We start from the raw sequence: 15,630 nt of genomic DNA on the forward strand, positions 1-15,630 counted from the left end.
GCGCTGGAGTCCGCTTCGGCGAAGGAGATCCCTCAGGAGACTTAGAAGGAGACACATCCTTACTTTGGCATCGAGGCGAAGTCGATCTCGACGCCTAGCTCTTCGAAAACCTGCGCCGAGAGGAATGCTTCCTTTTCTTATGGTGTTTCTTCGACCTCGAAGAATGCGTAGTCGACGACTCCGGTCTCGATCTCTCCTTCTTCCTACCTCTCTTCTCCTTTTTGGCCTTGGCCATGAAGAGCTTCGCCTCCCTTTCTTTCAACGCCTTGGGATTCATCCTCCTGCAGCTGGAACAATCTTCCACGTCGTGGTCAGATGAAAGGCACCACAAACAATCATCATGGGGGTCTGTCATAGACATGTGGCCCCAACATTCCCTACAGGGTTTAAAACCCGACTTCCTCGTCGAAGACATGACAAATGTTTTCCAATAGTAACACTAAACGACTACAAAGTAGCAGGAGAGTGCTAGAAAAAACGGTGCGCGTCGACGGCGCGGAAAAAAGGGAACTGACGTCATCACGCCGACGTGGCTCTCTTATGGCTCCAGTGACGTCATACGGAATCGCGAGCGGAGCCGATGCATTATGACGTCCACGTCGGCGTAGAGACCTGGGGAAAAAAGTTCCGTGGAATGCTGGCGCAGGGGATATTCACAAGGTGAGGAATCCACTAGCAGATGTATCCATCAGAAATCATATTATTTTAAATTGGTTCCAACCCAGTCAAAAAAGTATATGCTTACTCAGGTCAAGCTGATACATGCAGCTTCATTTGTCAATATGTAGCCTTAAAGGCTATGATTATTGTAAAGACAATATTGACCTGAAATCAATTTGAGGTACAAAGCCCTGGCAGGTCCAGGGCACAGAAACTTTATTTTGAGGATGTCTGATTCCCACACAAATTATTTTCCTAACTGAAACATTTTCCTAAATGAAACAGACCACTTGTCTGGGATTAGCAAAAATGTAAGAACTGAATGCCCTTACTTTTCCTTCAATTTCCCGCTTTGATGATTGGCAAACCTACACAAATGATACTGAAGCCCAGTTAAATAGTATGATACAATATGGTACATTTAACTACTCATTTTCAAATCCTGTTGGGTGGTTATTGTGGCCAGTAGACACAAATGGGTGTCATTCTCATATTCTTAACTCCATACCCAGGTTCAATTAAGTAGACCAGATCCACAGTACTCACAGCCAACCCATTCTAGAATTTTTACCACGTATTCAGTGGGAAAGTTATGCCAGCAATGGTTAGAACATTCTACACTATCTGCAGTGAAACAACATCTTTCTCTTCTGTCCGAGGACATAAAACTTGCTAATTTTTCATTAGGTCCCACGTCCCCTCCTTTTAAAAGATTCTTGTCTGTGGTTCACGATGAAATTTGGAAGTTGTCACAAATGGATGCTGCTGTACGTCTGAGACAAACGGATCAGGATAATTTGGATAACGTGCTTGCTGTAGTAGACAATACTATTAATATGTTAGCATCCAGTATTTAAAATGTGAATAGCATTGTGTCATCTGTTATTGATATTGTACAGAATGATATATCAACATTGTACTATGGTCAAAGTCAGCTCAAATCCATCACGCAGTTTAGTTAGACACTTCAGACACTTAAAAATGGGTGCGTTCCTTGGCATTACCTGAACTGTACTGCTTTGTTTCTTCCTTTCAAATTAACACGCAAACAATCAAGGGCTATGAAAGACACATCTTACACCATGCAGTATTTAGAGAAATTGAAACACCCGCATTCACTATAGCCGAAACGCCTTCAGCGGTGTGTTTAATATATTGGGGTTAAAGTAGATATCATCCCCTTGGGAGCAGCTACATACATGCGTTGTGGTTCTTGCCCTTTACCTATCATTGTGAGCGTGCTGACAGAGAGGTTTTTCTTACGGGAGAGGAGTGTGACTCCACTGCCAGCCACTCCCTTGTTTGTCAAAACTTTAAAATTCACAGCTCTTGAAATGTTTCGGTGCCTAATTTGGCTTGTTATTTAAAGGGTACTCCTGTTCCAGCCGTTCTCCCCTTCATTACCATCCTTTCGAACGGAAGCTATCGCATGCTTAATAACCAAGACTGTGATGGTATGCGGGCAAGAGTCCCGTATATTGTGTCAGTTTCCCAGTTGGTCACTTGCTGCAACAGCGTCCTGTTTCCCTCTCAAAACAACATTTTAGATAGCTCACTGTGGCCTTCCATTCCAACTTTGGAGGCAGATTTCAGTAAGCTAAGCAGACTCCAAGCATTATTGTTTCAAGAAGAGGTGGTTCTCACATCTGCCCGCGAGACCTTTGAGTTGAAGGTGGCTAGAACTGCTGCTGAAATACAGTCATTTTTAAATACAAACCTCTCCCTGCATTTCGGTGAATTGATACATCAAACTTTTAATACCTGTTACAGCGGATGTAGCACACTTTGTTTAACTTGTAGGCTCTGGCCTCGTGACTTCTTTTCAAACTATTTTGGGGGTAATTCCGGCTTTTATACACTATATTTTTTCCATCGTGTTCGGTGGCTTTCTACTGTTGCTGTTCCTTATTTGCAGCATTCTTGTCCAGTTGCTGCTATTTCGCAATGGATGTTCCTTCTGAGGCTGCCTGGATCTGGCATTGCTCCAGCACTACCATGAGCATATGCTTCAGCTCTTTGGAAGGATTCCACTCCAGGCAATGGATGTGAATTGGTGCTTAACCTTCCGCAGTGATTACTTCACCTGCGTGCAACCTGTATTTCACTGTATCTACTGCCCCTTTCAATGGGCACTGGAAATATGCGTGGCTCTACAGATGCCCGCTGCCCTGGAAATCGAGCTGCTGATGAGTTCCTTAGTAGCCCATTATCAGGATTGTTCCTTGGGTTTACGACCTCTACAAAATCTGAGTCTGGAGCAAATGGCCAACAGGAGTCCCTGTGCATCAGCACAGCAAATGTTAGATCAAAGTTTCATTGAAGTCGACTCAGGTTGCCCGGTGACAGTGTTTGAAACTGTTGGAGCTGAGGATCATGTCTGTTCTCTGGACCTTCTGAACTGGGCCGTAGACCAGTCCATCTACAAGGAGTCAGACCCCATTATGGAGTCCTTTGCCTCTACAATGGCTGAGTACATACTGGATTCCTCCAACACACATTAATTGGATATTTTTTCTATACAAATTAGATTTTTCCGGCCCCCCACTACATTTAATCCAGAGCAATGGCTTGGAGTTTACTTATCTTCTGATTTCTGTTATACCTTTACGTGCTACCTTCCTGACCAAGGGGAGGGTGTCATGTGTTCCATGCATGGCCTATTCTAGTTTTCCCTATGTTAGCCTAACTGTGCATGACACAGGCCGTATTAGCTTTGCACACTGTACTATATAAACGCGTTTGCCTTTGTGCCACATTGTATTTTCACACAGAATCTGCCGGTGTTTTCACGTTCTGTTCTTTCCTGGGATTTGGTTTGAACTCGGCTGACAAGCTCAAACAACAATGTCCCTTGTTATTTTGTTCTGGTCAGGCACTAGCACCTAGACACAACACAGAAATTCTGCTGTTGGTTATGAGAATGTATGCCTTGTCATATAGGGAGGCACAGGAATGTAACACACACTTTGAGAGAAGATCACTGATGTATCTGAGATGTAGAACGTTCATCTGTGTATGCTAAGGTATGGGGTCCACTACTAATCATAGAGAGCTATGCTGTAAAATCAGTTTGCTTCTGTAGAAGGGAAGGGGGGGTTGTATTATGACAGGGTTTTTCATAATATATGGTTTACTGACTATGCTGATGGTATTTTTGCTGGGCAGTTGTATTCTGATTGTGGCACATATTCTGCATTCTAGAGCACAATAGTTTAAATAAACATTTCAAACTTATTTTGTGTCCCTGTCATATCTTATTGTGGATGAGAACGAGTGTGTGAGTGAAAAGGGGTGTCCTGTTACAATGATCCAGTAGAGGGTCGGGAGTGTTGTGTTCTGGGGTGTCAATTCACTTGTCTCTCTGGATAAGAGTAGGAGAGCAAGTGAGACACTATAGCTAGCAGGACTCGGGCTCATGGTACGGAGGTGGTATGGTGACTCAGTCCCTATCTACTAATGTTCTATGGTCCCAAACATAGGGGGTGATTATGATGGCGATGAACTCGTCACCGGTGGCGGGTTCACCACCATCGTGTGGCCAATTACCGCCCGCCAGATCAGGATGGATGGGCGGTATGCCTGGCAGGCAGAAAGCCCGTCCGCCACGGGTCCGACAGAGGCAATCGTTACGAATGCCTGTAGGATCCACCCCGCATCCACAAAATGGTGGCGTTGCCTAGCAGGCACTGCTCACCAGATTGGATGCTGCGACTGTGAAAGCTGGTGCGAAGCCGCCAGTTTCAACTGCGGTCCGTGGGCTCTGCTATGGGTGGGCTTTACTCGCCCGTTCATCCCCCTTGGCCGTAATTCTAGGACCACGAGGGCCGCAATTGAATCTGGCGGTTTCTGCTACGGGGCGCTTCACTCGACCCGATCGCTTCTCTATTCTCTCCCCCCTTCGGCCTGAACCTATCTTGGACCCACAAGGACCGCAATTGAAACTGGTGGCTTTGCACCAACTTTCACAGTCGAGGTCGGTCGTGACCTCTGGACCCCCCACCTTCACACAAGATGATTAACTCGTGAAGGATCATCACTCCTCCTGCTTTCACGCAGTTTTTTACAATCTATTCCACAAGGACTACAATTTCTCCTACGGCGTCCTTGCTCCTAAGTACTGCAGAGCCAGCCACGACAGTCTACTTTACATTACCTATCCAGCTGGACCATCAACTACCATTCCAGCACTATAACAATTTAAGTAAGCTGGTCCTGATGAAGACCTGGATTCAGACAGGTCGAAACACCATCGACGACCCAGCGTAACTTCTGGCATTATTGTGGTCAACTCAAGCAACCTCAAGCGAAATACCTACCTTGTAGATATTCTCAATTGTTTTGTTGACCACCAATTCTTTCGTTTTTTTGCGCCGTTCGCAGTTTTTTCACTTTATTGTGTCACTGCGCCGATTACTGTCGCGAGCACGATCAGTGCACACCCACCTTTTGGGTTACTTATACATACATTGTATTGTAGTGCTGATATAACTACTTGCAAATATGAACCTTCTGTCTTCTTACGAACTTCTTGTGGTCTCCCCTTTGTCTACTTCTCTGATTGATTAATTCTTCCTTTGATTTGCCCTCTGAAATGATCACCGGTTGAGACATTGTTTTTTGTTTACATACTCTTCCCAGGTTTCAATTGGGTTAACAGGTGTTCTCCTGTTTTTTGATTCTATACATCTCAACATAACATAACATTTATATGAGGAAAATCCTAAAGAAGGGTGAACACTGTAGAAAAGTGCCCCTTTTTGTATGGTTACCCCCACTTTGTGCCTGACACTTGATGCACTTTGACTTGGTGTGCCCTGGGTCCTGCCAATCAGGTTTCCAGGGCTTGTGTTCTTTCCCAAAACTGTACCTTTGTACCCACAATTGGCACATCTCTGGCCACAGGTAAGTCCCTTGTAAAAGGTAGCATGGGTACCAAGGGCACTGTGACCAGGGAAGGCCTCTAAGGGCAGCAGCACCTATTGTGCCACCTTTAGAGGCCCTGCACCTTAACACCAACACACTCCCATTGCAGGCTGCGTGTTCTGGTGCAGAGAAAAGTGAAGAGTCAACATGGCACACATCCCTGTGTGCCAAGCCTGCAAACCACTGCCTGTAGCCTAGGTAAGTCACCCCTCTAGCAGGGTGCAATAGACCGTAGCTGAAGGTACAGATGCATGAGCACTGTACCCCTACAGTGTCTTAGTCCATTCTTAGACATTGTAAGTGCAGTAAAGCCATAAAGAGTATATGGTCTGGGAGATGGTAATTACAAACTCCACAGCTCCATAATGGCTTTACTAAAAACTGGGAAGTTTGGTAGCTAACTTCTCAGCACATTAAACCCACACTGATGACAATGTGGGATTTAATGTAAAATGCACACAGAGGGCATCTTAAAGATGCTCCCTGAAAAACGACCATCCCTGGTGTGGTTCCTGAATGGCTACCCGCCATTTGCCAACACCAGACAGTATTCTGGACCCCTAGGTAGAGAGCCTCCGCTCTCTGGGTCCAGAGACAAAGTCCATCATGCCTCCTCCCCCAAGATGGGCTGGGTCCACAAAGGGTAAGCTGCAAAGGTCTGCAGCCTTTATAAGCTGTCCCTGACTTTCGCAACCTCCAGCAACTGGGTCCCACCGGTTCTGACCCCCACTCTTGGTGGAACAATCAGCAGGAAAACCGAGAGTTGTGCCCACCTTTGCCAACCGCACCCCCCCAGGTGAGGCAGGCAAGGTGAAGCACACATCTCAGTCTCCTCCATCTTGGAGATGAGGGGACCCAGCCAATTAGGGAGAGACTCATGCCCCCCTCACACTGGAGGGTGGCATAATAGGGGGGTACTCACCCTAATGAAGGGACACATTGGTCCCGACCTGCACACCCCTGCAATACCCCTAAATTTAGTATGAACCTTGCCTCCTCAGATTCGAGGAAGAAAGAAGAAGGACCAAAGAGCCAGGCTGACCCAGGAAGAAGAGGACAGCAACTGCTGTGGCCCCATCCCTACAGGCCTGTTCCGACTCCAACCTGACTACAGGGGAAACTGCAACATGTCCAGCAGCCAGCAGCACCCCAGAACCCGGAGGACATTGCCCTACACTCACCTTAAAGACTCTGTTTCCTGTGAGCACTGGATTTGCTTAACAAAGGTTCTAAACACAGAACCCGGATGCAGGCGGCTCTGCGGTTCTGCACCACTCCGCACCTGACGCCCACGGCCCGAGTTCGAGTGACCCAACACTACGAGTAGGTCTCCCCAGCGATCCAGACCTGGGATCTGGTGATCCACGACCTACCTCGAGCTTCAAGCCGACGCCTGCAGCCTCAACCTGAAGGGTTCCCCTAACGGCGACCGGAGCTGGTAAGACCCGACGCCAAAAGACACCCCTGCAACAGACGCCCCACGGCCTTAGGTGGCCCACCCAACGGTGTCCAGGAATCTCCCAAGAACCCAAATTACCTCTCCTGTCGGTGGTCACCTTTAGGAAGCCTCCCTGCCCGAGCCTGCAGCCTTTTCATTGAACCAGAGATCTCCATTGTAATCCACAGGATCCCCGATGTCTCTTTGGCGCTCTGCATCCGGCCGCCCCTGTGCCGCTGGTGGTGCAGCTCTTGTGCTAATTGTTGGCCCCTGCAGTGCTGATCTTAACCCCAGGAGCTTGGCCTGCTTGTAAGGAGCCCTTGACAGAAGGCCCTCTTAGCCCTATTGGCTAACATTGGGCCCCTCCACTCTGCACCCAGCCGCCCGAGTGCCACTGGTGGTGCAATTTGAGTGCCTAACTCGGGGGACCCTGGTCCTAACCCCCAAAAGTCATACTTGCAGGTCGTTTACTTACCTGTAAACCATTAACACTCTTTTCCCCATAGGAACCAATGTTACGAGATTTTGTTCCTAAAAATATGTGTTGCCTGTGTTTTGTATGAAAGAAAAGTAACTGTATTGTAAACCTGAAAGTCATACTTACCTTTGTATTGTAGGATCCACGGTGTGTTATCTAGGCAGATCACCCGAGTAGTCGATGTAATCCAAAAGTAATGCAAAAATAATCAAAATTAATCTTTCTGTAATTTAAAGCAAATACAAACCTGTAACGATTGGAAATCAATTTCCAATTAAATTACCTTGTAACGTTTTACAATTGAAAGTACATTTTACCTGCTTGTACCAAGTCCTGCTTGGTTCTAGAAATAAAACACTGTTTCTATACTTGCACAATTGGTTTGGATTCTGTCTCTGAGTCTGTGCAATCAGTCATTGATTGGGTGAATACAATAAATGCTTAGCACACCCTCCTGATAAGCCTAACTGCTCGCCCACAATACCACAGAGAGGTCTGTTAGAGATCATCTAAATTAGCCTCTGTTGTACCTCTGGGGATTCCCTGGACTTTGTGCACACTATACCTTATTCTGGTATAGTATATACAGAGCCAACTTCCTACAAATACTACTTGTATGTATTGCAGGAATGTATATACCAGATTGCAGTATTCATCTTGATCCACTCTTTACTACTAAATTAAGGATTCAGTACGCTTGGTGGTACAAGTAACACCCTTCAGTGAGCAACTTGCTCTGGTCATTTCTAAGGATGCAAAGGCTTTGATGAGAATAAGCCACCACATAACGTACTTCAATAGAAAGATTATTTATACAGACTGGTAAGAAGGCAGTAAGTTTTACATGTTTATTAGCATATTCGGTCTAACTACTGTAGCTAATTCTTTCTTCTCCCTGATTCAGAACTGCTGTCTTGCATCGAAAACACAAGAATACACAGTAAGCTAAGTTAAGTGGAATGCGGACATAGCCTTATTCTAAAACTTGGTATTGGACAACCGTGAAACATACTACTTATTATTCAGAGGTTAAATATACAATTCCTGTATGTGCTTGAATTATGTCTTGGTTGGACTACAGTAATTTCCTGTACTTGGGGCTATTCAAAGCCTAAATCACTAGGCTCCACTGCATCCAGATAAATACATCTCAAAATGGAGGACAGCCATGTTGCTATTTTAAAATAGATGCAGCCAGTAAAATTGGGTGTGCAAGCATGAAATGCATTTATTGCTTCTGCCACCTTAAGAGATAGATGTTTCTCACAATATCCCTATCAGGTACCACAACACCACAGTCTCTAGGTACTCATTGTCTTCAAAAGCAATTCCCATCAAGTTGCAATATGGATATTGTATGTCTCTAGTGGTTTATCGCAGAATATATTTCTAGGAAAGTATGCTAAAGGGGGAACAAGGAAACAACCCTCCACCCTCTAAATTAGATTCATCAAGCCCTTCATCAGCAGAAATGTACTTTCAGAAAACAATGTGCTCAATTTACTTATATGTAGTAAATCTGCACCTGTGCACCTACATATGGATGAATATTTACTCCTTTTTCCAATTTACCAATATTCTCAGTAGCATGCTTAGAAAGCTGCAACACCTACAGTTTCCAGGAATATTACTGGGAATGTCATGTGACAAACCCTACAGGCTTCTTTGCAGCCTCAATAAATGTTTCTTCTTGGGGAAAATATTGACCTCATAGAGAGCCCTTCCCTTTCAACAGCAGCAAATTATAGCTTGAACCATTCCCCTGCCAATGATGAAAGGGGAGTGACTACAGCACTTGACTTGTGTTTAAATAGCCATGAGGTGGGACCAATGCCACCACAGGTGTTCAGTCTGATAGGGAAGGTAGAAACCATGGAAGATCTGCAGATATCCCCATAGTAATGGCAAGTAGGGTACGTCTATCACTGATTTCCTAATTCAGCCATTAAATCTAAAAAACAGTACAGAGATATGCTAAGGTTTTAAGGAAACCAGTTCCTTTGATAGCTACTTCTTTAAAAGAAAATTTGGATATGTTATTAAAATAAGATTGTATGTCACTGCTTTGCTACAACTACATCAGTGGCACTAAACTGACAACCATTATTTTGTTCAAATAGTTTTAAAAGCTTTTAAAACTACCCAAATTCACTACATCAAACCTATAATGTAATTAACTGACATAATTTAAAATATTTAATCACTGTATACCTATTACTAATCATAAGGCTTAATTTTCTTTTATTTATTTTTATTTATTGTAGTTAAATACCCTTAACTGACTCCTTATAATTACCCTCATTCTTACTTAATTTAAATCTAAAAATCTAATATGAAAGCCTTTGTTGGGTGGAGAAACTAACCTTTAAGATTAAAGTATGTTTCTGTTTATTTTGATGTATGTATTTCTTTTCCATTGACCATTACCCTACTTATGTGCCTAATTTAGAGTTTGGCGGACGGGTTTCTCTCTCACAAACATGAGGCTATCCCATCCGCCATATCACAAGTGCATTATATTCTATGGCACTTGTATTATAGTGGATGGGATATCCGTCACATCTGTAATGGAGTGACCTGTCCGCCAAACTCTAAACCAGGACCTAGACCTTATTAATAAAAAATGTATGTAAACTGGATTGAAATTTAAATATCTGACATGAATATATCTCAAGCTAACTCCAAGAACAACTATCTATGTAGTAATTAAATAATTAATTGAATAAGTTTTTCCTCGTTTCATTGATTTTTTTATTCGTCACTACAAATAATTTAATCTTGCTGCTTACGTTTGTTAATTAGTGATCATCAATGTACTTGCTACATAGATTTGATGACCTTAATGTAATGTAGTGTATCCTCGATGAAGTGACATTAATGTAATGGGGGTACACCCTATAATAAAATATTATACCACCTGAGACATTACCATGTGTCAAATCGCTGGCCTCGTCCTCTTCCAACAGATCATTAGAGCTTGGAGATTCTGGACTTAAGCTTCTACCAGATAGAAGGCGGGCACTGCCAGGTCTACTTAATAAAGGCCTTTCAGTAGTCCATGGTCTAGAAGTTAATACAGGCTGGGCAGTGTTGGGCCTTCGGCTGGAAAATGGTCTTCCTCCTGCACTTCCTGGTCTTGAATCTAGGAACGAAATTCACAAACAACTATAATGCTGGGTAAGAAACACTGCACAAATAAAAAGGTTATCCACCAAGTTTCTTTTCAATCACAACCCTAGAAATATCTAGTAGTGTCTGTCATACAACAAGTTATGGGATGCTGCATCAGCAATCCTTTTTTTGATCAACAGACCAGTTCATCAATTCGTCCCCCAAAAAAGTGTATCCACCCAAAAAGCCCTGTATTGCTCTTATGTAGAGCATGATACACTACAATATCATATTCTACAGCACTATCCTAGTTTCCTGAAACATTCTGCACTCACACAAGTTTGCCAGGGCACAGCTATGGCTTAGTAAGTATTCAGGGAGGATTCCAGGGTGCAAATGGGGCTCTGGCATGTATGTATGTAATTCTTTTATAAAGTGCTGTCTTTTCCATAGCATTTACAGACTTCCAAGAGTGCAGTGGTGTTAACATGTATGTATATGTGTATCTATATGTATGATGATAATATATGGCACAGAACTTGACATCTTTTTTTAAAATTTTTATTTAGAAATGACTGGACTACGGCAACGCCCTCTACGCCGGTACCACCGCCAAGCTCCAGAAGAGACTCCAGCGGATCCAGAACGCCTCAGCCAGACTCATCCTCGACATCCCACGAACCAGCCACATCTCCGGACATCTGAGAGACCTTCACTGGCTCCCCGTCAACAAAAGAATCACCTTCCGCCTCCTCACCCACGCACACAAAGCCCTACACGACCAAGGCCCGAGCTACCTCAACAGCCGAGTCAACTTCCACGCTCCCAAACGCCACCTCCGATCAGCCAACCACGCCCTCGCCGCCGTCCCCCGCATCCGAAGAGCGACTACAGGAGGAAGGTCCTTCTCCTACCTGGCCGCCAAGACCTGGAACTCCCTCCCTACCGACCTGCGCCTGACCCAAGACCACCTCTCCTTCAGGAAGAAGCTGAAGACCTGGCTGTTCGAGCAGTAGCGGCACCCCCCCTCCCCCCCCCCCCAGCGCCTTGAGACCCTACGGGTATGTAGCGCGCTTTACAAGTGTCACTGATTCATTGATTGATTGATTGATTGACCAGGAATGAGCCACTCCATGCCTTCACATGTGGGGGGGGGGGGTATCTGCCTTCCAGCGCTTAGTGAGGAGCCGCTTCGCCACCACAATCCCCAGATCTATAAATCTAGAGGCGACTTTTGCAGAGGGCGGTCTGTGGAAAAGGTGCAGCAAGCAGGTTGACCACTCAGATGGGATATCCCGTCCTGTACACGTGCCGAGCGCCTCCCGTATTGCCTGCCAGTAGGCGCTCAACACTGTGCAGCCCCTCAGCATATGAATTAAGCCAATGTCCGGTTCCGCACAACGGGGACAGCATGCATCTGTACGATGGAAGTATCTGTTAATGGTCGCCGGCGTGAGGTATGCCCTGTGTAAGATGAAGAATTGTATTTTGCGGAATCGCATGTTCCGAGGTACTCTTTTCGGACCCTGTAGTACCATTCCCATTCCTTATCGGACATGGGGCGATCAAGATCCGCCTCCCATTTTCCACGCAACGACCCCAGGCTCAACGCCGCATGTGTGCGTAGCGCCGCCGCAAACCATTTAACCAGGTGTCTCCCCCGTCTCATAACATGAAGATACTGCACCACTAAGTGTTGTTCTGGTTCCTCCCGTAGGTCTCCCCAGCGGTCCGCTAGTGTCTCCACCAGAGCCCGATGTCGGAGAAACTGGCCTCGAGCTAGCCCTGTTTCTTCCGCAAGGGCTGCGAATGAAAGGAGAGCCCCATCGCGGTAAAGGTCCTCCAAGGTACAAATATCAGCTGCGTTCCAGTCCCCCAGCTCCGAAGCCCCAAGCGCTCCCTGTCCACTAGGGGAGCCCTCCAAAGGTATGACCGGTGCATAGGGAACCCTGGATCGAGTAAGGCGAAGACACCTACGATAACATTTGTAAGCCACCGCCAACAGCAGCGGCGCAGGTCTCATCACCTCTGCCGCTGGGTGAAAGAGCCTAAGTAGCTCAGCCAACGGGACAGGGGACCCCATCGCCGTCGCCGTGTCATTACGGCCTCTGTCCGCCAGCCAGCGAGCTATCCATTGCAGCTGCGCTGCCAGATAGTAATGTTTGCAACACTGCATCGCAAGCCCTCCCTGACCTACGGGAAGATACAATTTGGGCAGTGCGACCCTGTGTCGCGCAGTTCCCCATATAAAGTCTCGAAGGGAGCGCGTCAAGCCTGTGAAAAAGGACGCTGGGACGTATAGAGGCAAATTGGCGAAATAGTACGGTAAACGGGGAAAGATCACCATCTTAACCAACGCTATTCGGCCGGTGACCGAGAGGGAAAGTGTACTCCAGAACTTCATCTGAGCCCTGATCGCAGACACGGCTCTTCCCAGATTGCCCTCAATAAGATCGGTCGGCTGACGGTATATCTGGATTCCCAGATAGCGAAAAGTGTCCGGTTGCCACTGTACCTGCACTCCCCCAAGGCGATAACCCGGATCCCGGGTGTCCGCCCCAAATGCATAAAGGCAGGACTTGGCAGCATTTACTCGGAGCCCCGAGAGCGCTTCAAATTCGCACAAGATGCGCTCCAGCTCAGCAGGAACACAAGACACGTCCCTGATAAAAACCAGTAGGTCGTCCGCGTAGAGGGACACCTGGTGCGTCGCATCGCCTAGTTGGATGCCATCCGCCAGTTCCTTGCGAAGCGTCGCCGCCAGCGGCTCCATCGCAAGCGCAAACAGGAGGGGCGACAGCGGACATCCCTGTCTAGTGCCACGACCAACCGGAATGGAAGCGGATATGTAAGGGCCAGTTCTCACTCGCACTGTAGGGCCCTTATATAGAAGAGCTGCAAGTTGAAGAAAGCCAAGCCCCAGTCCGAAGTGTGACAGCGTCGCCACCAGATATCTCCACTCCAGACAGTCGAATGCTTTTTCCAGGTCCAGGACCAGGCAGCCTGCTCTGGGCCATCGCTGGACACCGTCAGCCGCTATATGAAAAAACCTCCGCAGGTTAAGAGAGGTGCTGCGTTTAGGCACAAAACCATTCTGGTCTCCATGCACCAGTGCCGGTACCACCAGCGCCAGACGTTCCGCCAATATCTTTGCCAAAATTTTGGAATCCGTGTTGAGTAGGGCAAGTGGGCGATAGGACCCCAACTGGGTGGGGTCTCGCCCGGGTTTGAGTAAGGAAATCAGATAGGCCTCTCACATCGACCCATGGAGGGCACCCTCCTCCAGGGCGGCCAGATAAAGGGTGTGAAGCTTAGGTATCAACGACTCCCTATAGGATTTATAGTATTCTGCCGGGAGCCCATCCGGACCCGGCGCCTTCCCGGTGGCCAAAGAGGAGATTTCATCCCTAATCTCGTCGGCAGTGAGGGGGCACTCCAGCGACTCATGGTGCTCTTCCGGGACCGTGGGTAGACCCGCAGCCTCCAAAAACAGATCCTGGTCACGCGCCTGTCCACCCCCCGTCGACCGATACAAGGATGTGTAGTGGGCCGTCAACGCCTGGTGAATCTCCCACTGTGTGTACACCAACGATCCATCAGGCCCACGTATAGCGCCTATCGGGGCATGGGCAGACTCCTGCCGGAGCAACCAGGCCAGTAATCTCACAGCCCTATCCGATGTGGCATGCATTCGAGCCGAATGGGCCGCATAGTTGTCACATCGCAGCCAGTCCAGCAATTCGGCATGGCGCGCCCGGAGTTCCAGCAGTTGGTCCGAATCTACACCGCTGCCCTCCCCATGTAGTTCGCATGAGAGCAGGCGAGACTCTAAAGCAGCGAGGGAACTCGTCAGCTGTTTGCGGATGCTCCACGTCGCGCCCAAGCAATGCCCCCGGATGCATACCTTATGAGCATCCCATTCTAGTAACTCACTGCTTGCCGAACCCTCGTCGAGGTCAAAATAGTGTTCTATGGCAGTGCCCAAGGAGGCGCGAAACTCCGCATCCTCCAGGGCCGCCGATTGGAGGCGCCATGTTGGGACCGGGGGTCTGTGAGGTCTCCACCTGAGACCCACTTTGAGGGGGTTGTGGTCTGAGTGTGTCCGGCCCAAATACTCAGCCTGAACCACCAGCGGAAGCATTGAGTGGGTGCCAACCACCGTGTCCGAGCGAACATGGAGGTCGTGTACTGCCGAATAATATGAATAGACGCGGTCATCTGGGTGTAGCCTGCGCCACATATCAAGTAGAGCCCAATGTGACAGCCAGGCAGTTAAGGCCTGTGCATTCGAGCCCACCTGTGTACCTCGGAGTGGCGGGAAAGATCGATCTAGGTGCACGTCGAGCACCAAGTTAAAGTCCCCCCCCCCAGCAGCCAATGAAGACCCACATACGGCGCCAGTACCGTGGACAAGCTAGCTAGGAATGAGGACTGTTCGACATTCGGTGCATACAGTGAGCCCAGCAACACATGCTGTCCATCAAGCCGCCCGTGTACCAGGGTATATCTCCTGCCCGGGTCAACCAGCACCTCTAGGCAGAAAAATGGGGTACCCGCCCTCACCCAGACCAGTGTGCCCCTAGCGTGTGCCGAGTAAGTGGTGCCAAACACCTGTCCCCTCCAGTGAGCGCGCAGTCGGTCTATTTCCCTCGGTGTCATGTGTGTCTCCTGAAGGAGGGCTATGGCTGCCTTGCGTCTCATTAGTATGCAAATATGGAGTATCTGCGCGCTGGCGTGTGCATACCGCGAACATTCCATGTGATTACATTCGTGGTGGCCATTTGGAACTATTATGATCTATGTATGTGGCGGGGCCTGGGGGTACCCATCCGGGGCGGAGGGTAGGGTCCTCGCAAGCCAAGCCAGAGCACTGCATTAAGAACCAACAAGACAACAAAGCACGAACATGAAACCATGGGTGTGAATGAACTAACAAGGCCAGTGTAACTGCCAGGGCAAACCCCCTTACGGGCATCTGTCCAAACCATAAGCTAACGCTCATAAAGTACGACTAAGCCCA

At 47.6% G+C, this 15,630-nt stretch overlaps 1 protein-coding gene across 1 annotated transcript in view; it reads right to left on the reverse strand.

The window, feature by feature from the left end:
* The window catches only part of LRRC56 (leucine rich repeat containing 56), a 943,429-nt gene that overhangs the window by 247,665 nt on the left and 680,134 nt on the right, over positions 1–15,630 (reverse strand). Inside the window, exon 10 of the mRNA XM_085644809.1 lies at positions 10,429–10,641. Within this exon, the coding sequence (XP_085500935.1) occupies positions 10,429–10,641 (213 nt within the window). The remainder of the gene's footprint in view (positions 1–10,428; positions 10,642–15,630) is intronic.

This window comes from Triturus cristatus, chromosome 3_1 (genome assembly GCF_964204655.1).
Source record: "Triturus cristatus chromosome 3_1, aTriCri1.1, whole genome shotgun sequence".
NCBI classification, from domain to species: Eukaryota; Metazoa; Chordata; class Amphibia; order Caudata; family Salamandridae; genus Triturus; species Triturus cristatus.